This window comes from Zootermopsis nevadensis, unplaced genomic scaffold (assembly GCF_977971745.1).
Source record: "Zootermopsis nevadensis isolate Lab colony 2312 unplaced genomic scaffold, Znev_1.0 Znev_ptg000011l, whole genome shotgun sequence".
Classification (NCBI taxonomy): domain Eukaryota; kingdom Metazoa; phylum Arthropoda; class Insecta; order Blattodea; family Termopsidae; genus Zootermopsis; species Zootermopsis nevadensis.
In genome coordinates, this window is record NW_028259143.1 from 6,739,987 (window position 1) to 6,766,294 (window position 26,308).

The 26,308-nt window shown below is 39.8% G+C and overlaps 1 protein-coding gene across 4 annotated transcripts in view; it reads left to right on the forward strand.

Annotated features, from left to right (window-relative positions):
• The window catches only part of LOC110828084 (uncharacterized), a 232,730-nt gene that overhangs the window by 184,842 nt on the left and 21,580 nt on the right, over positions 1 to 26,308 (forward strand). For 3 of the 4 annotated variants that reach the window (XM_022060405.2, XM_022060404.2, XM_022060406.2), the window contains exon 5: positions 20,156 to 20,206. The exons of the other annotated variant lie outside the window; for it this stretch is intronic. In XM_022060405.2, coding sequence (XP_021916097.2) covers positions 20,156 to 20,206 — 51 coding nt within the window. The remainder of the gene's footprint in view (positions 1 to 20,155; positions 20,207 to 26,308) is intronic. 4 annotated transcript variants of the gene reach the window in all.

Below are 26,308 nucleotides of genomic sequence, written 5' to 3' on the forward strand. Positions count from 1 at the left end.
TCGGCGTTGCTTAACTTTCTGATAGCGTATACAATAATCAAATCACGAAAATTCCAAGCGTTTTCACCTGTGGACGCAAATAAAGGGCGAATGTTGCCTTCGAATGCTTTGGTTATGCAGCCTCGCACAACAAGCGTTATACACACTTACTTAATATAATCAGTGTTTGTTTTTTAATACTGCAGGTGTTCTTTCTTCATTCATGTCTTTCTTTTTCGCTTTGTTCCTAGCCTCAACCCATACCTTCATTTCTGAACGTGACTGCTCCATTAGAATGTTTTTGCAAAGACTATATACAATCGAACGAGCAACCGGCTATTATTTGGTTAATGCACGGGATATATTGCAGTAGCGCTATATTTCCGTACCAAGCACGTGGAAGAAAATTGGCACATGAGACATCACTAGGCTGTGCGGGACTGCGTAACAAAAAAATCGAAGACTGTGAACGTTTATCCTGTGTAACCATCTCATTAATCGGAATAAATGAGAAAATGGTTTATGTTTTAGATATGGATCATAAAGTACTCCGTATGCGTTGTACGAAGAATCGTGTATTTATCTGTTTTCTTCCGTTCACTGGTTGGCTCGGACATTAATTCTCACCCCTAGCTAAGAAATATGTCAGTAGTCGTCTTAGAGTCCTGGGTAGCGTGCTGTGTGTGTGTGTGTGTGTGTGTAATGTCCAACAAAATATGTATCACTGGAGAGTTGGCCTAAGTTTCTATTCCATCACTTGGGACTATTCCATATTTTGTAATTCACAGAATTAGTTATATAAGGTTTTAACTATTTTTATGGTTGCGGAATGTATTAACTAAAATGTGGATTGCATACTAACAATTTTCCTTTTCTTAAAATATGTAGCCCTCGGATTTCTACAGGTCCTGGTAACGAAAACTCGTGCATCAGAATATGACAAACTGCTTAAGAGCAGTCTTCCTTCAGAAGCTAGTACAATTTTCTACTTTTTATGAAACGCTTAGGTTCATTACCGTGTTCACAAGAGCCGATTACCTGTCCGTGTCCAGAGTTATATGAATTTAATCCACACCCTAAAGCTTATCTTACTAAGATTCGTATTAATATTGTTCTCCCATAGATGCCTAGGTCTTTCGTGTTGTCTCCTCCCTTCAGGTTTTCCAACCAAAATTTTGTTCACATTTCTCACCTCGCCCATTTTCGTTTCCCGCCCATCTCATCCTCTTTAATATTTTATAATCGTAATCATATTTGGTAAAGAGTACAGAAATATAGGTCGCCTCATGCAGTTTTTTTAGACTCCTCTTACATCTCGATTCTCAGATTCTCATCTCAAGCGGGTAGCATCACTACATGCTCGTAAATTATCAGCTTGTTCAATGTAAAGCTAGTAACTAGACTTTAGGCCCGTAATTTGTTATTGTATTATATTCTCGAATTGTCACATGTCCTCTTAACAGAGTTCAATGCGATTTCGTGTTGTGTGTCTCAAAAGTAGTCGGTGTAATTGCATTTTGAAGATGACATCGCCCTGATGACGGAGGCAGTATGACCTCTGAAACGTTGGTAAACATCGACCAGACTACATGGCGCAATAACCCAGAAGACAGAAATCTTCATACTCTGATGACGGAGGCAGTATGACCTCTGAAACGTTGGTAAACATCGACCAGACTACACAGCGCAAGAACCCAGAACACAGAAATCTTCATTCTCATCCCCCTGATGACAGAGGCAGTATGACCTCTGAAACGTTGGTTAACATCGACCAGACTACACGGCGCAACAACCCAGAAGACAGAAATCTTCATACTCTGATGACGGAGGCAGTATGACCTCTGAAACGTTGGTTAACATCGACCAGACTACACAGCGCAACAACCCATTCTCACCGCTGTGAAAACCTGAAATCTTACATTGCATTTTGGTCCGTATCTGTCTAATACAGCATCTTCTTCTTACACTAACATACAGAAACAAAGAGTATCCTGTATTTCAAATGCATTAACGCTAAAGTTCCTTAATTGATCATCCATAAAACGAAATATGCTTATTAACACTAACGTAAAAATATTCTTCGCTTCTTATCTATTGCTAGTATTAAGGTGGTTAAACTAATGGTCTCTGATGATTGACATCCTGTCATTTGCTTTCAATGGCACCGCCACACCTTTTCGTCCAAACACCTCAGTGAAGTGAGGCGTGTGGTTATTTTTTCATGGACATCATATTTATGAGTAGCTTTGCTTCGGGTTCCGTAAAAGGGTGGGAATTTCTTCATTAGCTGAAGGACTATCAGATTTTCAGTAACGACTCTGCTTCGTGGAGTTAATAGATTTGCAGCTGACATCACTGCACGTCATTTTTATTTTTCCCATGTGAAAAATCAACATACGACTTTTTCCATTGCTGCTGCGTTCTTATTGTTATGGAGTACCACTGCACATTGATGATACATACGGGGAAAAAATTGGTTTAGTTGGACCTTAACCGAGTGGAATAGATAATAGCGGTGATTTGCAAAGATGCTATCTTAATTAAACATTATTGTTATTAATTCGTCCGGGTGATATCGCTTGGTGTGAAGATCGCATCGTGACTACAGGAAACATTTTAGGAACTATAAAACTCTTTATATAAGCAAGCGACCTCTTGGCCTAGAAACCTTTTTCATTTCGCTTCGCCTAAGTCTGTAGGCATATTGTGAAGCATAAAAGTGCTGTAGGGTTGCCTGAACGGTATCGCGTAGGCGTTTTTGTAACGGCTTGTGAGAATAGCGTAGGATGAAGTTTGTATCCACTGCACTCCGTTCTGTTACGCTTCGATTACTTATTCAGCCTACTTATCAAATTGTCCGCGAAGTCGTCACTCAAATCTTCCGTCTTATATTTTCTTGCCATGTTTTACGTATAAGTCATCAAGATCTGTTACGAACAGGGCTTGAATTGTGATGAAAGGGTAGCGGACAGAACGGCGCTACCGAGTTATTTGCACTCCGTGTTCGGAAGTCCCGGTTTCAGATCTTGACCCAAAACCGGCTATCTGGACTTCGATTTTTTCATGCTTCCTTCAATCTTTATAGTTCATTATTTAATAATTGCTTTATTATTCAATGCTGTAGAGCCATAGCTGTTTGCGTTAAACACACCTAAAATAAATTCCAGCATTTCATGGAATCAGAATCCTTATCACGTTCACAATATCCCGTCGCTTGACTCGGCTGGTTATTTGAATCTGCTATACACCCTCGCTCGCATCTTATTTGTTGGAAATACGTTTTAATATTATTCTCCCGTTTATGTCTAGGTCTCCCTCCTGTGCACGTTATATTGGACTTAACCAAACATTTTGTATTTTGCACGTGTCAGATATATTGTCGACCCGTTTAGTACGTGGCCAGCTGATTTAAAGCTATATATGAAAGGGATTGACGTCAAGTGTTTAATTTATTTTCAGCGTAATGGTTATGAAAGGTAACATTTTTATTTCTGCAATAATTGGGTGGAGTTGTTACTTATTAGCTTCATGGAAAGTTTTATTCGTTATGCTCATTAATTACGTCCGCGTTTTATCCAAGTACGAATTTTCTGCTATGGCGACCGAGTTTCCTTTCTGTGTTCGTGTCGATAGCGTCCATCATGTATCTTCGGGCGTGCATGTATTTTATTTGGCGAAAGAAATCTAAAGGTTTCTGATGATGGTGCTTTATAGCATGTGAAATTGGCTTGGCCCACGTAAATTTTGAAATCATAGAACTACAACGTTTCGGAAGCTGGTTTCTGCTTCCATCTTCAGGTAAACAGGGGGAAATGATATAAAGCCTGTCTGGGCCCTTTGATTCAGTTAGCCAAAGACCTGTTACCTCTCTCCCTTTATACCTGAAGACGGAAGCAGAATTCAGCATCCCAAACGTTTTTCATTTAGACGATGGACAGTCCAAAATAACAATGTTAGTTAGTTTTGGTATGTGTTCAGAATGGATTTTGAAGCCAGGAATCGTCCGTCATCCTTGATCCGAAGGTATGATTTAGTGGTTTACTTCGTGCGTTAACACACTGTGCGGTGTGCCGCCTTTCACTTGCCATTTAATATGAATAAGTTACATTGCGCCTTGTATGAGCTCGTGGCTTGTAAATGGACCAGGTCCACTTGCTTCTTCGGTACAGCAGCCTCACTCTGCTATTCTTCGTATCGCCTGCGTATATAAATGTATGCAGTAGACTCCGGATTGTCCGGGGTCTATTTGGTTTAAATGAAAATTAAAAATTTAATTTGGAGAACCTGTTGTGAAAGTTGGTGCCACGGTGGTCTAGCGGTTAGAACGCTGGCCTTGTAATCCTGGGGTCTCGGGTTCGATTCCCGGCGGTGCCCGAATTTATAACTTGTGTTGGGCAAGGCCGTGGTGTAGGCAACACGGAGTTTTCCTCCGTGGCATCCCAACAATTACTCCATTCACACACAGAAGAAGGCAATGGCAAACCACTTCTGGATCATCTGCCAAGAACGTATATGAACAGGTCCCAGTCCGAGAAAAGGATGGAAGGATCCTGTTCATATGGACCTGTCGTCAGACAGAACACTAATAATAATAATAAAAGTTGTGAAAGTTAGGACGTTTAAAAAGAAAGTGATAAATACAACAGTGACATTATTTAACGCATTAAGACGAATCAGTTGTTGCTAAAGTCTGACGTTTACGACAATAGAACGTTATTACTGCCCGTTGGAATCCGGCATACTTTCGTTTGTTTGTGTCTCGATACTGTAACTCAATGTGCTGTTTTATATAAAGTCTTTTCTGTTATCAGTAATTTTTTTCAATATTTAAATAGTGTTTGTCTGTGAATCAACTTTAACATTCGTTGCATTTGTGGATTATCCGTGGTATCGATTTCCGGGAAATAAGTTTTCCAAATAGCTGGCATAATAGGGGATCTATTGTACATTTCTTGTCGACTGCTGACTTGTACACTGGCAAGTAAAAACATTGAGACAATTTCAATTTACCTCAAAACTGATACGTGCATTTCTGACAAATATGACTGATATAAACAGCGTGAACTTTGCTTTATTTGCAGCTAGCTGGTTTACAGTGCCCTTTGAATAGTGATTTTATTGTTGAATTTTTTATACAGTAGCTCCGTTGATGAAATGTACCAAAGAGCCACAGTCTGTCGTCGGGTACTTGTCAGCGATCGTGAAAACTAATGGAATATTCATTGTGTATGAGCCACCGGAAAGTGTTTGAAATGAGTGTAAAATCACAGAGGAAGTCGTAACAACTGAAGAAATAGCATTTATGAAGCTGCAGATGGAAAAGAATTAGTAACGACCCAGTCGCAATCGAAAGCATTTTATTCTGTGGAATCAGGAAAATTAGTGGACTGTTTGACCCTGGAGCTGTGTTTACATTCTCCCTACACACGTTTAAGGTATTATGCTTGGGAATGTGGACAAAGTTACCCGTAGTAGAAATTTATTTCGTCTTGTTGTCGTCAATTTTGTTTCCCTTTTGCTCTCCGAATGCTGTTAGAACTTAACGTAATCTAAGTTCTTCGTTTGTCTGTCCAGACTAATATACGCTTAGAGTGCAGAGGCTGAAAAGGTCATTTATTGGCCTAACATTCTGATCAGAAAAAGATTTCTTCTAACACTGTGACGTGGCGATTTAATAAAGCCTGCATTACGTTAACATTTTCTCTGAAATCAGTCCATCGGCCCTTCGATTTTTGTAAGTACATTGTGATGCCACCCAGACGCCCCTGTTTCGGATTCCTTAATGGGATATGAGGTGTGTAGAACGCTTAATTAATGTAATGGCCTGTTTATTGGATAGAACATGGTGCCACCTATACCATCATGTAGGTGCGCTGTTAATGCGAAATTCAGTCGTTATCGGCGGCAGGTATCATAAGGGCGTTTGTGGCCGTGGGCTTTCGAAATGCCTCGACAGCCGCCCGGGGTGCAGTGGGACTTGTTGCGCCAAGTCACTGCCGGAAACATAATTCTTGTCTGCCTCTGTAGACAGTAGTGCCCCACGCGTTTATTCTATTCTGGTAGTTTGAAATCGTTAATTTACACGTGACCTAACAAACTGCATACTCTCACAGGTGAGTGGATTAAAGTTCGTACTAGATACGTAGCTGAAGAACTCTGTGGTATTTGAGTATCATGACTTTATTTATTTAGAAAAGGCAGTTTAAAATAAAAATTGAATTCAAACAGATTAAGAACGGATTCAATTCCGGGGCTGCTTGCTGCCTTTAGTACAGAATATTTTGCCCTCATCACATATGGACCTGTAACCCATTAATGTTACCTTTTGATTTGTACTGGTGTAGCAAAATTTGTGGAGGAATTAACACGAGACTAGAGAAAATTGCATAGTAACTTCTGAATTGTACTCTCCACCAAATATATTAGAGTGGTGGAGTAAAGCAGGATGGGCATGTAGTACGGACGAGTGAAATAAGAAATGCATATAAAATTTCCGCATCAGAAACCTGAATGGAAGTGAGCGGATATTAAAATTTATTTTATAGAAATAGGATGGGATTTCTGGACTGGATTCATTTGGTTCATTGTCCAGTGGAGGGCTTTTGTGAACATTGTAATAAAGTTTAGGGTTCCATAAAAGAAGAGAAATTTACTATCTGAGCGACTCACAGTTTTTCAACATCGGGGATTGCTTTCCTTTTTTGTGCGATTGACACCTCGAAGCATCGTATAATTTATAGCGTGTGCCGTATGAATCTACCGAAAGAAAGATACGAATTGAAATAATTGTGTACGATTTGACGTTTTCATGGCTGCTTGTCTGAAGATGGCTGTCTAGTGGGTTGTTGTGTCGTGTAGTCTGGTTGAAGTTCACCCAAGGTTTACCAGACCACGGCGCAACAACCCAGAAGACAGCCATGTTTTGAAATAATTGTGTTCTCTCCTCTTCTGTACCAACTGACTGAAAACGAAATATCACCAGTGCGTGCACGATTGTTGGTCAATTAGGAAAATATTTAAAACTCCTTATGAATATTCTGAAGTCATTAAAGTCAATGAAAGTTGCTGTGCAAAAATGACTTACGGCCCAACCAGACATTTTATTCTGATGGAACCTGGGAACTTGCAGACTCTCCAGTCTTCTCGGAGAATCATCCGTTTCAGGTGGTCGCAAAACACCGACGTTTCTACCATCTGACGCAGCTGATTGCCCAAGAAGACATCTTTGAACGAAGTCGCCTGTCTTGTTTTAGTGCCAGAAGTGGGCAGGGGTGTAGGTGATGCACCCATGCGGCAACAGCCTGATGGCAATGACGACGCGCGCCGTTAGAATCAATGACCTCGACCTTTGTTCCGCAGTCCTGCGAATGCTAGTTCCGCTCAAGATGTCAACCTGGGGTTACGTCGTGCTCTTAGAAGCTTGAGAATAAGCGGCGGGTAATGAAGCGAGAATGACTTGCGAAATGAACAGTGCGAAGGGTCGTACAGGATGCCGACGTTGACCGAGGGTATTTCCCCGACTGGATGACTGAACTAGCATCTGAAGAAGGACTGATCCGCTCTGAGTTTGTTAGTTACGGAGAATGTCCAGAAAAGAAATCTCAGCTTTGCTTGATTTGAGAAAGAACTACAAAATAAATTTTAATGTCTGAATTGTAATATAGGGCAGTGCTATGGTCCGTTCAGGATGTGTGTCGACAAACGTATGTCGAGAGCCGGAGAATTACCGTCACCTGAGTTTATATGGGCTCCGATTTAAGCACCGTCGTGTGAATTTGACAAGTTATTTATTGTCCCTGTTCCTCGTCTTTATTTACTTACGTTCTGTAAATGAACACAGCATAGTTGGTTGTACTGTACGCATCGGAAATGATCGGCGCAGGTTTCATGAGCGTAAACATTCAAAACCCTTGCTCTGAATGCCGAAACAAGGAAACGAAGTCAATGTTATGCTGCTAGGCGTGTGTGTCTACACGATAATTATCGTCTGCGGGAAATTTGTTTATAAACGTGGATGTGTCAACTGAGCGAACGCGGTGAAGTTAAAATCATTTAAATGCATAACGCCAACAAATAATAAGACGCAATAAAACGAAACCATGACTTCGGTTACAGCGCATTTCGCAGCAGTGAGTCTTGTGTCCGGAATGCTAATTTGATAAATTTATTAGAAGCATATAAAATACTGTCCCCTCAGTGTCTTTATTGAACTTGGAATGCAGATGGAAATACTTAGCGAGACATCATAACGATAAGGTAATGTATCTACACTGTAATTTCCGGCGTTTTTGAAAAAATCAGTCGAGTCACCAACTCAACGCCAAATACAGTCTGCTGTTCACAGATATTGTGTTATTAAGTGAGAGGGGAGGAAACATCATATCGAACGCTTTGAAATATAGTTGCTGAGGGGAGGTTTGCATTTAAAGTCATGGAATCGACATATTCACCACCGAAACATACAAAGTTAGTCATATCTGGGTAAACTTGCACATAAACATATGTATCACAGACTTTTTCGCCTTGTTGCTGTTAACACACTCAAACATGTCTATTTCTTATGCTGGTTTGTCAGGCTTACAATGTTTTAACACTTACAGGTCGATGTAGACAAACCTGTAACTGTAAGTTATAAATGACACCCAGTGACATACCGCAAAACAACATTGTGTGAATAAACGGCTTAAGAAACGCCATTCTCAATCTACTGTTTACATCTTCTGACATTTTGTTTTTATTTGTGCATGGTATCAATGTAATTTTCATGTTGAACCTGTCACAGTGTCAACACTAGGGCCTGCTCGAAAGACACTGAAAATGAACGACACCCATTCCTCGATTTACGAACGTAATTCCTTCGATGAAAACTGTTCGAAGTGTGTAAATTTGTAAATCGGAATTGAATTTACATTAATTTCAATGGAAAATATCTGTCTCGTTCCGGACTCCCAGAAAAATCACCCGGCGTTTTTCCTACGTGTGCTGCTGTACAGTCATAAACATAAGAATAGCATTGCTTTTACTATTGCAGTGTCAAATAAAATGTTTGCTTTGTACAGCAGTTACTGTAGTTAATAATGAAGATTTTAATCAAGAAAGTAATGATGGTGATTACGTGAGACGCCCTCGGACGAAGGTTGATTCTTCTTTGTAGCGAAAATAATGTTCGTAAGTTTAAATATAGGTATATATTTACGTAGTTAATTGTAGCGTAAATTAATAAACCAAGGGGCCTTTAGTTGTTGGTTTCTCTTCGTTTTTTTTATTCCGACAGTGATGTGTTTCAGTTTGTTGATTTTGTTCTGTTTCTGTTTGTATCCCTGTCTGAATCTGAGGAAAAGAGTAATCATGTAATGTGACTGTCTGTCGGACATCTTGGGGAAAGAGAGTAACTTTCTTAAGACTGTTGCTATTGTTGTAAGGCAGTGGAGATACACGGCACAGCGAACCTTGAGTTCAGACTGAGATAAGTTTTATATCATAAATAACTCATGACCTGGAAAACTGGGCATGGGTTTTTCGAGGTGGACTCTTGTCATGACGTGGTAGCAATGTGAAAGTAGTGCTGTTTCAGTAGCGTGAACCCACCTTTCGCTTCTTTATGCGTGCGATGCCATCACTACCTCGATTTCTCTCTCCATCTGAGTCTTTAACACCTCTATGCTGGTGCCTGCAAGTAGGCCTTGGTTAGCTACGTTATTGCGAAAATTAATGGCTCCTGTCCTCTCGTTTGCAATACATTCACACACTGTGATTTCTTCTCACCAAACCTGCTAATAAAAACTCCAATTTACATTATTGAAAAGTCACTCCGACACGATTTGAGAGGATTGGCACAATATGTTGCCTTTGTCAGTTTCGAGGTCATTAGTATGTACATTAACCTAACAGCAGAATTATAAACCCAGGTACACGAAATATATGCACAGTGTTATGTATTATTGACGTTGAAGATTTCTGTCTTCTGGGTTGTTGCGCTGTGTAGTCTGGTCGATGTTCACTAAAGTTTCGGAGGTCATACTGCCTTCGTCATCGGGGCGATGAAACGTTGATTGGTTGGTTGGTTAACATCGACCAGACTACACAGCGCAACAACCCAGAAGACAGAAATCTTCATACTCATCGCCCTGATGACGGAGGCAATATGACCTCTGAAACGTTGGTAAACATCGACCAGACTACACAGCGCAACAACCCAGAAGACAGAAATCTTCATACTCATCGCCCTGATGACGGAGGCAGTATGACCTCTGAAACGTTGGTTAACATCGACCAGACTACACAGCGCAACAACCCAGAAGACAGAAATCTTCATACTCATCGCCCTGATGACGGAGGCAATATGACCTCTGAAACGTTGGTAAACATCGACCAGACTACACAGCGCAACAACCCAGAAGACAGAAATCTTCATACTCATCGCCCTGATGACGGAGGCAGTATGACCTCTGAAACGTTGGTTAACATCGACCAGACTACACAGCGCAACAACCCAGAAGACAGAAATCTTGATACTCACTGCTGTGAAAACCTCAAATTTTACATATTATTGACGTTGGAAAACTTTGTCGCTAGGACGTTTCTCCATAAATGTATTCTTGTCGTTTTTGAATGAGCCAATTTTTAAATAACATTTAAGAATAATGTTTCTTCATTCGACAGAAAGTTGTCAGTTTCATAAGTACAAAGGAATCTGCACTGCTGCGTGGATTTGTAAGTAGATGCCGACGTTTCGGAGACGCCTACTGTATCATATTTAGAGCTCAGGTATCTACCTACTAGTCCACACGGCTTTACAACTGAAGACCGACTTGGGCATATTCACAGACACGAGAACCTCAGATACAAAAATTTACTGTTGTCATGTCTTTGGAAATGGTATTATCACAGTGTGCAAGGAAAACACTACAGAGTTTCTGCTTCTAAATGTTTCGTCTTACTTCTTGGCACTGTAGTATGCTTGGGTTATCCTAGTTCCGTGAAGGAATGACCCTTCTCCGACACTGAACGTTGTCCATTTGCTCTTGTCATGACACTGTTATCAGTTCTTCGCCATCAGCGTGCGGAATGGACTTGGATTAAATTTGGTATTGGTGAGTCTGTGTTCAGAGTTATTATGCGTATTGATCCAGTGTAACGTCTACTATACCTGGAACTCAAACCGAACGATTCATCGTACAAGAGAAATTTTATATTACACACATACGAGTATAGCTTAGGTATACAACATTGCTCTGAAACATTTTGAGGTGTGGTAGATATCTAACTTTTAAGTATTCTATGGCACACGCACATCTGAAAGGGGATATTAGACGCTGAAGCACGTGAAATTCCTGTTGGGAAACCTTCCAACAGATACTGATCTGTCATGGCCTCTGGGGATAGCGTCATCCTAGATTGATACCCACTTTCCAGTTCGCTCTCAAGAATGCTATCGTATCGAATTTCCTCACTAAACTCAATTTAGTAAACCATTTCTGTCTATATAATGTCAACACGTAATTTGTGTGGTTTTTCATTTAAACATCGAGGTGGAAGTATTTAGATGGTGACTTCAGGATTGTAGCGCCAACGATTCAGAGGTCCTTGCTGCCTTTATCATCAGGGCCATGAGGTTTGTTAGCTTCCGTTCTTGCGTGTCTTTGGAGAAAGTAGGAGTCGTAAGTTTTATCCATAACTTTCTCTTTATGTTTCTGTTGAATTCATGGCTGGACCTATTATGTTGCCTCGTATTCTAGAAGCATTTCTTAGGTTAGCCCTCAGCGCCTTCAGTCTAGCTGTTCACGTGATAAACCTCTTTCTGTGGGAGGTTGGTAGACAAATATGGGATTGTGAAGAAGGGAAACGGAGATCTTGTACCCCGCGTCAGTTTTCATATGACGATATAGAAAGACTGTAGGAGGGAACAGTGGAAGAATTAAAAAGTGGCATAGAGGGGGCAAGCTGGGTCCCAAATTGTGAGGTCAACGATAAACTGAGTATAATTTGACTACCTTTATTTTGGTTGGGCTCCTTTAAGCTGAGAATATATGTCCGATGGGAAGACGGGGAATTAAGGAATACACACAGAATTTTGGTTGAGAAACCTTTTTGAAATCGGGAAACTTGCAAAGCTTATAAGGATATTGGGTATTATGGAAGTGTGTATTAGGGATAATAGGTGAATGGAACTTTGTGATCTTGTCAAATATCGGGTTCTACTAGTTTTGGTTTAATTTGTTCAGAGTATAGGCCATAGGGAAAATCAGTCGTTTAATGCGGTTCGGAGAAAAAGACTGTAATTAATTAATGAATTAATTTATTCACCGTTTGGAATTTATTTGAAACCAGTGAAATCACCTCAAAATTACGATAAAAGAACGCAGTGATCCTTTTCTTCTGTTTCCTCTTCCAAAAATGAATTCTCTTGTCCTTTGCTAATTGTATAACTTATGTTCGCGTTGGCATTATTGGAATCTGAATCATAGTAGCGCATACCATAGCTGAATTTTTCTTTCTCGAATTTCAGGCATTTGTTATTCCGTGTTGAGGTTGCAGTTAATCTTTGCAATTGACAGTTTGTACTACTTGTGCTGCATTTTGATCAGGTTGCTATTAGTGGCGCCAATATGCCACGCGTTTATTGTAATTCCCAATGTGACGTCGAATGTTGGTTCATTCAGCGCAAAGTGTCCTACCGATGAGATGAAATTATTTATTATCAACGCAGCGAATGTAATGTATCAGCTTCCTTAACTACACCCTAAAATGTGTTTCTGTGGATCATTGAATCTACTAGAAAGTGAATTTCCTTCGTCTGTCTTTAAGAAGTAACCGCTGTTTATCATTAACGATTACACTGGCATCGACTGTGTGTATGATGATGAATCATGAGTTGGAAAATATGCAAATAGAAACCGATTGTGATATATTTTAACGTTTATTATTTACTGCAGACGCTTTGGAAATCAAGAACTTCGGTTATGATAGCCTACCTAAGGTTCCGGAATGAAATCTGGTATATCCTGATTACGAAACACCAATCACTCCACCGCGATGTTTTGTCGATTTTTTGTACTGAACCGGAAACAAAAGAATCAAGCAGTGTACTCGTACTTTATCCCGCTTTTGTGCTTGTAAATATACGTGTTTTATCTCACATCTTCAGCCCTAATTGTCAAAAACTACATTGAAAGTACTGAACATGGCGTCTTAAGCATTACTTCAATTACTATTAACAAGTTTCGAGATTGTTGGGGCATATAGCACGCAAGGGAGAGTTTTTAAATAAGTACAACAGTTTAGTCGGAAAATCATAAGGGGACAACCCACTTTGGAGTTCTGTGAATGTACTTTAAAATGAATCTTAATTAAATGCGGCAGGGGATAGAGTCCATGGCTGTTGTGAACACACTAATTAAACTTCTGGTTCCATTAAAAGGCGAGGAATGTGTTGAAAATCTTAGTGAATATCGCTGTCTGCTCCTTTAATTTAATGTGCACAAATATTTGGTCAGTTAAGCTGTTTGACGATGGCTTCTTGCTTCCGAAATAACCAAGTACACCCGAGACCATGTGAGATTTTTTGTGGACAAAGTGCTACTTGAGCGAATCCCCGACACCTGAGTGTTTTGGTGTTTCCCTGATAATCAGTCCAGAAGAGATCCATACTTCTTTATCGCCGTCTCTTGAGTGCGCTGTATGCTTGACAAGACACTACATTGTCACGTTCGGTGGTCCTTGGAATTAAGACGTGAAACTCGTAAAGAGCTATGAGTTAGTGTCCATAAAACAACGAACAATCAAACGTTCCTACGATTTTTCAGGCAAGGAAAGATTGAAACTGAACTGAACTGAACATATTGTGATACAAGCAATGTGTAAGCAGTTCCATCAAGAAGTTTCCTTCATGAGAAGCGAGACAAGAATTCCCCACCTGAAGGTTCACAAGCGCACGCCACAGGCTCTTGTTTTGAATCCACGTGAATCTAGTCCACATCTATACTTTTAATAGTAATTTTAATAATATCTTCCTATTGACATCTTGGTGTTCAAAGCTAGAAAAAAATATTGTATGTAGTTCGTCGTTTTGCGCCTCTGTTTTCGGTCCGTAGTCTTTGTTAATGACATTTTTATGACCTGGTTTATGGAGCTTTGACTGTTCACGTCCAACCAACCAAAAACCTAACTAAGGGCGGAGTCCTGTTTAACGCGAGACATCGTCCCCTGCTAGGTAATGCCATTCTTGGGTACGAATCGCGTTGCTTGAAATTGTAAACAGTGCCTACAACGTAAACGGGGGTGTGCTTATGCTAAGGGTGATTTTGTCTGTTCCTGCTGATGGGGGGTGGAGGTACCTCGGTACGCAACTTGTCTCTTCTGAGAAGGATTTTGGTTGGATGGATCTCTAGGATTTGAACCCAGAAGGGGCGGGATCGCTTTGGCCGATGGCCGTTGCGACTTGTGGGGGGAATCAGTTCGGCTGAAGGCCTCCGTTATTTGGGAGGTAAAGCACGGAAAACATCAGTCATTGTAGCCGATTGGTCAGACTACTCGTTGTGGCGATTTCGTGGTCTTTTCAGGGACAGCCTCGGGTGGCCTGCTGAACATCAGCCCCCTCGCCCCTTCCAATGGGTGCCCTCGGTCGGCACAAGTGCCTTCCAAGTTGCCGAACTAGGGGTTCCCCCAGCTTACTTTGAGTCGAAGCTCTCAATCATTGCTCTGATGTGGTCGGCCTGTTTACGTATCTGACAGAATGCTTTTATATATAGGTCTACAGCCCCTTTGAAATTTCTGTGAAGTGTAATTAAATTATAATGCTGTCAATTGAGGGAAGTTTAATTGGTTTGTAGTAAGAAAACTGTAAGGACATGCTTCAGATGAACGCTGCTCTTGGGGATGGGCGTTTACTCGATATTTATGATGGGTTTTTATGTATTATTGAATTGTCTATTTGATTTACCTGAAGAATTTATTGCGATATTAAATGCTTGTTGATGAGTCATAAAAGTCATCATGGTGGTAGCTACTCTGCCATTGAAACCTCGCATTCAGAATACATCTCTCTGGTGATGAGTTTTTGCGTAACAAATAGACTGAAGAGAATGGCGGTAAGAAGACTATTGTCTGTGTGGGTGTTGTGCCGTATAGTCTCGCAGAAATTGGCCGGCGTTTCACAGGTGTTTACTATCGCCATCATCAGGGCGATTCTCATATTTAATCTTACCACATTTTTATTAAAACAGTAAATCCCAATTATTTCCCGCATTTCTAAGGATTTATGAGACGCATTTTTAATATGATTTTGCCATATTGAGCAATTCTGATTGTGTAGAAACTTTGCGAGTGGCCGTAACTGGTTTGAGGCAAGTCCATATTCGGTTCGTTTATTGAATGTTGAAAAATAAGTACGCCGTATTAGCTACAGGTGTGTTTTGGGTTCGAAGTTTCTGAGTTGTTATTACCTTACTTGGATAATTATGTGGTATATATGCCCAATAATAGTTAACATTATTCCAGTTTACCCACACCCTACTGAGTTCTGGAAACGTCTTGTCTCGATTGTATTTATTATTACGCCCGTCTCATTGGTTTAGCGACTGCTTTGCGGGGAAGTCGCGTGCTTCATGGCCCTCAAACAGTCGTTCTCAGAACGTTAAATTTAGCTCGTGTGTGTTTTGTGGATGAGGTGCTGTGAACCCAGAAAAAGAACGACATTTTCAGACAGCGGCGTATTAAATAAAACTCGTCTTCGAACTGACCATGCTAAAACTGGCCCGTATTAGTAACCGTTTAATAGCGTAATGGTAACGATTAAGCAAAACGGAATTGCCTTATTATTCAACTTTTTAATGTGTCAATCAAGTAACTCAACTGTATGAGCAGTTTGTGAAAATGTAAAGTTTGTGTGATTTGAGGTTTTCACAGCGGTGAGTATGAAGATTTCCGTCTTCTGGGTTGTTGCGCCCTGATGACGGAGGCAGTATGACCTCTGAAACGTTGGTGGACATCGACCAGACTACACGGCGCAACAACCCAGAAGACGGAGATCTTCATACTCATCGCCCTGATGACGGAGGCAGTATGACCTCTGAAACGTTGGTAAACATCGACCAGACTACACAGCGCAACAACCCAGAAGACAGAAATCTTCATACTCACCATCGCCCTGATGACGGAGGCAGTATGACCTCCGAAACGTTGGTAAACATCGACCAGACTACACAGCGCAACAACCCAGAAGACAGAAATCTTCATATGTAAAGTTGTCTGTCTGAATAAACGCTGTGTCAAGAAGGTTTAGAGGGAACTTTTCGTTAAAACCCCTGGGATTATCTATCTACTACAGACATTGGTGAAAGTAAATGGTTAACTTCACGCTTTGGCTGCTTTTCCTCTACGGAAGAAACATCTGGTATTCTTTGAAGAGACGACTAGACGAACTGGCCTTCGGGCCGTTCCTTTATCCATCATATAGAATATGTTTCTCGTCCATTTTCTGTCTGTCTTCCTTATTTTATAGGCAGATGTAGGCTTATTGTGTCACGCAGGCCGAAACATTTTATTATTTTAAGAATGTTAAACATGACACTGCTTTGACAGCTATAACTAATGTGCAATTTTAGTTAGGCGTGTTAAATTTTGTATGGAGATAGATCATAAACATACCCACAGATTCTTTATGAAACGTTTTTATATGTTAGCAGTTATAAACAAATAATCGGCGAGTTTACGTCTGACAAATATAATATTATTGGAATCTTCCGAAGTAAACTGTGTCGAATTTTATAGGCTTGAATACTGATGTATATAGTTCTTGATAATCTCATTATATATAGTGTAACATCTAAGAGCAAATGGGCGTCGTAAGTTGTAAGAAGTTTTTGTTAGTACCTGACTTGGTAACTTGAAGCTGGCAACATTTATGTAATATGTTTATGTTGAGTTTGACACGCAATCGCCAGCCCGCGGCAGAATTCGTGATCTGCAAGAACTTGTGTTGCGGAGTAAAGACTTCCCAGATGTGAAGCTACTGCACACTCTTAAATTGCTCTCGTGCTTTGCAGTTTAACATGGCAGACGAAGACCCGTTGCAGGTATTGGCAGCGCGGTTAGGTATGGCGAATTAATTGTAGCCTGTTCTGAGAAAGATTATTATATTCAGCTTTTCAGGAAATCGTCTACGATTTATGGAACTCGAAGGTTCGTTACCGTGTTCACAAGAACTCGCCACTGGGCCTCATAAAAAATTCCAGCGAATTTTGTATGCATTTTTATTTTTCCCATGCGTGCTGCATATTTCGCCCTTGAGTTTATCACGTTTATAATATTTGGATAGATATTGTGAACTATAAGTTTGTTAAGGACATTGAAGTGAGTCACTAAGAAGTTTATTTTTTTTAATTTATGCGTTATGTTGGGTGTGAGTTGTGTCTTGGTTTCATTATAGGGCAAGAATATTCCGGATTAAATTTTGCTGTGCACTGTTTTATACTCCTTCATTACAATTTATGATGGCAGGTGGGATCTACTTCTGTATTCGCCACTCATGTGGTTTTTAGAATTAAAAAAAACAAATGAACGGCATCGTGTGTCTGAAATTAACAGATTAAGTAAACCTACTGTTTTTGTTTTCCACTGTCATCCTAACTGATCTCACTGAAATTTAACGTTTTGCGAACAAAACATTGTTTATCAATCTCTGCTCTGAGACGTGAACGTGTTGGTAAATAACGTACAGATTCTTCTGATAACTAATTGATAACTCCTGAAGGTAACGACACGTAAGTTTCTTTGTCATGAATGTTAATTTTCATGTTCTTTTCTTTGTAACGTCAGACATCTTGAGGTCAGCGGAGCTTAAACTTTTCACGTGTTTCACACTTCAGTACAAATTTCGTTATTGCTGACACGTCTAAACATGTTTATATGCGATGCCATATTTAATGCATTTGTGTGGTTTTAAACAAGAGAAGTCAACTTTTATTTTCAACATTAGTAGGAGTGATATATGCTCTAACGCGACGTTTGTGAAATAAAACGTAATTAAGTCCTATCCTTTGTAGTTGGATTGTCTTCTTGTTCTATTTAATTTTAATTGCTTATATTTTTGTTTTGAATTTTAGCATTTTCATAAATTTTCTTTGTCATTTCGTTGTGTATGTCCTGATACGATCGAACATTTGTTGCTGGATTGTCAATTTTTTTTTATGAATATGACTTGAAATTGTTTACAAATGATTAGAGTATGTTCTATGTGTTCACTAATTCAGATGACTACCTTTCCCATTAGTCCGAATTAGTGAGGTTTTGCTGCGCGTTCAGATTTCAGAGAAGGATAAAGGAGTTATTCTGTAGGCTGAAGCAAATGATTTTCTTAATGATGCCCCTGAGTGGGACAGGTGCATTTTTCACCCCTCCAGAACGCAAACACCACGACGTCCTGGTCCAACAACCCCTCTTTCTGAAGTACACTTGTATCTCGACCCATACTAATTTCTTACAGTTTTATCCAGAAGGCGTGCCCCAACGTCGACTCGGGGGGGTGCTGGCGCTTTACCTGTGCACCTGCAGACCCGCCGCAATTTCAGACACAGGTCCAGTTCAGGTGGCGCCTGAACGCGGATCGACGTGGTGTAGTAATGCCTCTCAGCTATAACAGATGAACGGATGCAAAAAAATCCAACTGTTGCATTAATTGTCTATTACGATCCCCCGGCTCTGTGCGTGTTTCATGACGCATGGATCCCCAAACCGGTTGCCACCTGCCAGGGAAGTATACCCAAATATGTTTTTATGTTTGTTAACACCAAACGTAGAGACTAGACTTGCTACGGCTTGTTTGGATGAGAAACGTTACCTAACCTTCGTGCATTTGAAGATTTGCTGTCTTCTGGGTTGTTGCGTCGTGTAGTCTGGCAGATGTCCACCAACGTTTCGGAGGTCATGCTGCCCCCGTCATCAGGGCGATTTACAACCAGTTACATTTTGAAAGAGTGCAACAGTGCATAAAATGTAAGACGTCCATAGCAGAGTTTCTTAACAAGTGGTGATTCTGTATGTTGCAGTGTTTCTAGAATATGATTTGATTCTTTATACATCATTTAACAACGACGTTGTAACATTTGACGTTATACAGCGTTAGATGTGATAAGAACTTGTTGTTTATGAATGGTAAATAGATAAGTCTGTGCAAAATGTGATTAAGTGGTTTGAATTCCCATTTGGTATTCGTAAGTCCCGGATTCGATTCTGATCCCTGAAGCTGGTTATCGTGACTGGTGGGTTTGGGGTTTGCCCATAGACTGTTGTTAGGGTAGTATTTTAAAATTGTCCACTGTAGTTTCCTTCTACATCCCAGTGTGTCCATCATCATGCCTTTTGATTCTGTTTAACCAGTGTAGTTGAGAAGAAGTCGTTAAATTTAAATGGAAAGAGGTTGTGAGACGTATTTTAAAGTACGCTGTTTACCATTGTGCCGGATTTGTGCTTAATACGAACTTGACTAATCAACTGCTTGCTCTTTGCTTGGTATAATATATTGCTTGGGAGTCCTGTAAAATGAATTTCTGGTTAGGCACATATCATCTGTTGCATGTCAAAACATCGTAGTTTCTCTGTACTTAAGGTTCCAGCTTCTGGTAAGAACCGATTAGTACGTCAGATTTATTATGCCACCGGCGGCCTGACCATAAGAATCTGGATATGTAGATTCCTTTATCAGCTTAAATGTTTGGTGTTCCGGATGGAATATTGAGGCGAAAACTAACATCAACCTTGAAGGTGGAGACAGCACGTTTCTCCGAAACGTTGGTGTCTATCTACGAGTCTGCGTGGTGTCAGAAACCAGAAAAATACATCGTCATTTTTGTAAAGTGCCGTTTAGAGATGTGAGGACCGTAGATTATTATCTGAGATGTAGTGGCTTTGAAGCGATACAGGGCGTTTTTCGTCCCAGGTTTTGTTCAAAATTTGTGAAAATTAAGTTGTAGTTATTAAAATCAGAAATATAAGTTGAGGTGGGCGACTTCTTATTTTGGAACATTTAAATCAAAGTGTGGTGCGTACACTCTTTTCATATCCTGTTGTATGCATTGTTTTTATCCGTCTCTTATTGTGTAGGTGTGTATGGTTTTTAATTCATGTCCGCTTGTGTATTTACAACGCTCATCGTGAATGTTTCTCGTTTGCTTTTCAGGAGAATGTTCCCAACGTAGGAGCGGGTGGTGCATTCATCGTACAGGCGGTGGTGAGTTCGGGATGTTATCGGTGGCCTAACAGACGCTTGCCATTTTGAATAGGCCTGTTTTATTATTACCTAGGACTGCTATTTTCATGTTACCGAACAAAATAATTTTATCCCACGTAGCTATTATACTAAATTTCCTTCGATTTAATATTAGTCTAATCAGCGACGTATTTGGATAAATATTAAATGTTATGTTACGTTATGCAGGTGTTGAAATCCCGTGGTGCGTACAGTAGTCGAGACGAATCTGTGCGTTTCACGTCTGTTGGAAGTAAAAATCGGGGATAGGAGCTCTTGGGAGTAGTGGCAGATAAGCACATTCTATCCATACTATAAACATTATTGCCCAGCGGCAATACTTTGTAGCTCCCTATGTCAGTTCCAGTGTCGGTAATGTCTTGGTTTACGTAGTATATGCGTTCGTTTTCCTTCCACCCGCAAGCTAGTGACGTAGACGAAATGCACAGTTTTGTTCCGGCTACTGTAAATGCCATTTGACAGCGTGTCCGAATTGCAGATATTAAAGAATAAGAGACGGTTGCGGGCTCTGGTGTTGTCGGTGTTGAACCTACGGGTTTTGCCACCAGGGAGTTAGTTTTATTAGATTAAAGACAGTTTAGTTTACCTCAAAAGTGATGTTGGCAGCATTGAAATAAATTGTAGATATAAACAGTACGAACCGCTCTCCTGTTATTTGATTTTGGATAGTGATAATACTGAGATGTTTTAAATATCACGTGTCTGCTTTTTGTTAGAACGAACCAGAAGAGGAGAAACGGTTTGGGATATGATTTTTCTGATCAGTGGGTATGAAAATTATAATGAAATTTATGGAAGAATGACAGTGCAATATAGCGATAACTGTGTGAGACAGGGAAGTTTACGAATGGGTGTAAATATTGGAAGGAAAAGAGTCCAGTTCTGATGATGGGCATTCTCGGCTACCATAGATTGTAATCTATTGAGGTCAAGGTCAGATCAGACAGCGTATTCAGGACAACCGAAGAATCAGCATTCATGAAATTTCATCCACCATGGAAACAAGCTGTGAAATAATGACATAAGAAAAAAACTTTTCTTTTACGGAACCAGGAAACTTGGCCTTTGGAACAATATTATAATGGATAACGATTACGTATGAAGATTTCTGTCTTCTGGGTTGTTGCGCTATATAGTCTGGTCGATGTTAACAAACGTTTCAGAGGTCATACTGCCTCCGTCATCAGGGCGATTCAGGCAGTATGACCTCTGAAACGTTGGTAAACATCGACCAGACTACACAGCGCAACAACCCAGAAGACAGAAATCTTCATACTCACCGCTGTGAAAACCTCAAATCTTATACAACGATTACGTAGTTAAATACGATATGTGTAAGTAGTGTCCTCTTTTTTTGTTTTACTTAAAATAAAATAGCCTTGTTTTCTTTCATCAGTCAGTTGGCATTCCTCCTAAACGCGAGACTCGTTTCATCATCACGTTGACTTCGAATTGGTCATCATTAGCGCCGGTAACGTACAAACACAAACCGACGCCAGGGGCAGTACGTCCCATGTTTTGCTTTAGTTTGTACGTGCATCTGCTTCTGAGTGGCGGTGTTCAGTCAGGCGGATTGCAGGAAATCGGTTACAACAGTGAACATTCTGTTTTACTAGTTTTTCTTGTAACAACTTAGGTTTTACGAGCTCATATATTTTTACGATCTCCATAGATTCTTTAGGGATAGATTATATTGAGCAAGAAATACAATTAGATCATAATATCGATTCATCATGGTACTTCACTCGCCATTTCGATGCGTTTAATCGGCATGGTGTGTTAGTAACACCATTTCGTGGTTACTGAAAGCTTGTGTGCATTAAGCTTGGAACAAATAGCCCAAGATATCGCCGATATAAAGGAATTTCCGTTTAAATACTGTCTGGTAGTAATGAATGTAATTTCGGTGTGTCACATCTATTGGATTGCGGTGTAAAACAGAGCTAAGAGGATCCCGATATTTAAACAAAAAGGTTTTGATTTATTGTGTGGCACTTTGTTGTTTCTTCATCTTGTTTAATTATTTACGTATGGTGAAATAATTGTTTTGGTACATTATTTGAAACTTCTTCAGCGTTCACGTTAGATTAAACATTGTTAACCGAATAAAGAGCCCTTCAGGCATGTTTTATGATTTCGTGGGCCTGGGGTTGGCCCATCGAAAATTGTTGTCCGTAACTCCAGATTCGAACTTAAATAATTGATCTGAAGAATATCTTCGAAAGAAGTCAATACCAAAGAATAATGCAAACGTCTTAAGTCTGAATGCGATAAAATGTCTTATTAACTCAACTAAATATAATCTTCGTAAGAGACTGCGCTGCAAACTTAATAAACGTGCTTAATTATATTGTTAGTCGAGAAACGTGAAGGGGAGAGACTACTCTGCATGATTAGGCGTAGCTGGAAGATAATATTAAAATGGAGGTTAAGAACATAAAATATAAATATGTGGACTGGATTCACGCGGTTCAGAATAGGGTCTGTTGGTGGGCCCTTGTGAACACGGTAATGAATTATCGGGTTCCATAAATACTGGGAATTAAGCGGAACGACTAACAGCTTCTCAAAGGGGCCTCAGCTTCGTGGAGTTAATTAGTTTATTAATTAAGCTGTAACATGTTACGACATATCTATAGCGGTTGAAAAAAGTTTGTTTTGATGTTATATTGATTTTGCTGTTCATAAAGATACGAAGTTTTTTATAATTTGCCCAATAATATTATAATAAATGGAGTAGTTTTCGGGGTGATGAACACTGAACCTCTATCATATTTTTATACACATCTATTAATTTTTGAAATTCGATTAAGAAGAAATCAGTTTATCTGTTTTCAAGTACTAGGAGAAAACGCTGAACAATTCGTCCATTGCTGGAAATGCATTTGAATTCAAGACACACCAACTGAGATACATTGCTAGGTCTAGTATATGTAGAATACCAAATGTTTGTGGCTGTGAAATGTAATCAGAATTTATCAGTGAAATGGACTCTGGAATGCTCATCTCAGAACTGAGACAACTGAAGATGTTTTCACAAATAATACGCCCTCCTTCTACTACAGTCTTCAAAATGTATCTCTCTACATTTGTTTTGCTTGCTTTGTGTCTCTTTCATGACCACGTATTTGAGTTTAGCTTCTGAAAATTGACAGTTTTATTACCAACAGATGGTACGTGCATTTTGTTGCTTCATTTTATTACATAACCTCGGGCGGTCTTTCATGGGATCTGAATGTGTTAATTAAACTATCGTGGAGATCGACAACTCTGATTCATTCTGGATATGACTACTGATCCAGTAAGTAATTTGGAAGGTAATTAAATAATAAGCAACTACACATACGGCATTTTAGTTGGAGAACCTGCAGGGAAGAGACCACTTGGAGGAAAATTTTCGAGGGTATCTTAAATAGAATAGGGAGTGAATGTGGCCGGAATTGTCTGACTTAGGATATGTTCCATTGGCGAGCTCTTTTGAACACAGTAATGGACATCACACTGGACGGAACGTTTAATATTGCTTTGCTCTGGACTTGTTCTGAAACGTTTCGGGAGCTGGCTCTGACATCGTCTTCAGGTGAAAATGCCTATGCTAGTAGGTCCAATAGTGCCGGACCCCGGACCAGGGACTTGGGTTAGACCCTTCTGTAGGACCCAGCGTAATAACGCGGGATGAACGATGTAATACTTAAAAAACAGCAATATTAAATGACGATGGACTTCCAGGTTTCATGCAAGAAGATGAATGTCGTAACGACTGAGGGGGACTTCGCTGCATAGAATGGCTTCGTAGTTCCTGGATCGTGTGTCCTTGGTTGTGCGTTTAATGAGGACAGGCAGCTGTGTGATGACCCCTCCCCCCGCAATCCTCCTCAGCCTTTTCGCTGCCCATGATTATTTGGTTGCTGTTGCATTATAAACTGAACTCCGATCTTCGTTTGTGTAAGAGCCTCGCGCCACTGCTCCAATTATTACGGGTTAGTTACCAACACCCGCTTTTAATTACATAATTTCATTTAATATTGCCCGCCCAGTTGTACGAGCGCTTGTTTACACGGTTTCTGGGGATATAATGACTTCGTTGTACGAAAATTATTTGTAACTCTTTTGCGGTGGAAGCCATTAATGATATTTGACAATGTGATTATGTTGCTGCTGGTAACAGTGTAGGTTTTTATGAAGTATCAGGCTGTTTTAATTTAATAAATATGACGGAGTATTATTATCCTTTTGATCCGTTGGTGTCCAAAGTTGTATCTAATTATGGCCATAAGACTAACAACCAACTACGTGGAGTTTGATTCTTGTAGAAAAGGTGAGAGTAGTATGGTGAGCTAGTTAAGAAATCTTTGACATTTATGATACCAAAGCGTCATTATCGTGAGCTTGATGAATCCAGTCTACACGGTAATTTATTAATCAAGTATTCATTTTAATATTGTCCTCATCTTTACGCCTACATATGCTATTCGAAATGGTCGCATGCTTAAGGTTTTACCACCAACATTTTGTATACCTCCTGTGTCTCAATTACCTCGGTTTTATCACCCAAATAATAGTTCATGGTGTGCATAAAGTTGAAACTTGTCATTATATAGTCATAGTTTTCTCCGTGGTCCTGTTACTTCGTCATTTTTAGAAACAAATATTGTCCTCATCACTATGTTATAATTTGGATCAGGCCGTACTGAGGTTTTGTACTTTGTCCATCGTCTGATATTCTGAAAAACAGACAACATTTGGAAAGCTGGAACTAATTAAGGCTAACCTCAATCACAGGTGCACTTATTGAGATTAGCTCTTTCAAAAGGACCCAGCTGGATGGTGTTCTTGTTTCCTACACCTGAGGACGAAAACATATCCTGTTTCCGAAAAGTAATTTTTTTAGAATACCAGACGATGGGCATGTCCAACAATATTCTGTCGTCAGAACCCTTTAGAATCGACTACGTTCTGAATTTGTGTTTTATGTATTTAAGTTTTGCGGTTTAGACTGGTGACGGGAAGACAGAAATTACAGCAGTACTATGTAGTGTTCCATTAATGGGTCAATCATTGTCTCGAACTTTTAGAAAATCATGAGGACAGAAGACTACCATCTGATTCTGAGTGGTGGTTACCATTCCCATAAGCTAATTCACTCTTAATTCCCGGGAGAACGTGATTTTGTCATTGGCATTCCCAAATATCTGAAGTTTTGCCACGTTTTAAAATGAATTTGTGTTTATCTGTAGGCCAGTATAAGTGTAAATTTGCCCTGCATTCTGATGAGACATGAACTTATTGATTTACCTTTGCTATTTCATATACTCTGTGTTCTTGTTCTTTAGTTCTGTTGAAAGTAAAATGTGTAAGTTCGTGTACGAAAAATATTGGATTTATTTCCTGTAGCAACGTTGTTTCGGGCTAAGTTTACAATTTTCATGTGTTTGTTTTGGAAGCGGTTTTGAAATGCGTTTGCCCATACGTGATTGTCTCTCTTCGGTTTTCGGTTTCATCTGAAGAATTCAATTCATCGTTCATTGCTTGAGCTCAGGATTTCAGCCGCCACGTATTTGTGTCGGTTTATCCAAAAATAGAGCCATGCTCCTGGTTCAGCTGAATTATAAATTCTCAGATTTCCATAATTTGTAATACAGCTCTGATTATCTAGATTCTCGATTAATTATGTTGAAGGTTGTCCCCCTGAAACCAAAGCACGTCTAATAAAATGTAAAAGCTGATTTGTTAACACAGAGAAAATATTTCGCTTCTCCATTGCAAAGTTCGATTGGTTAAACGTTGTTTAGAGAAATATTTGCTGTTTGTTTTCAGAATCATATGAAACCCATGAATATAGCTTGTTGACAAAACAGTTTTACTGATTAATAACGAAGGTGATACAATTTCCACTGGAATTTAAAGTATTGATTTTACAGTACGAACGAAAGGGAGGTTCAGATACTGTTATTGACATTTTCTCATGTTTCATCGTGTGTTGTAAACTGTATTGTTTCATAATTACATCTTATTACAGCCCCTCAAAGTAAAAGACTAACAGCACGTTAGGTGCTTTGCGGC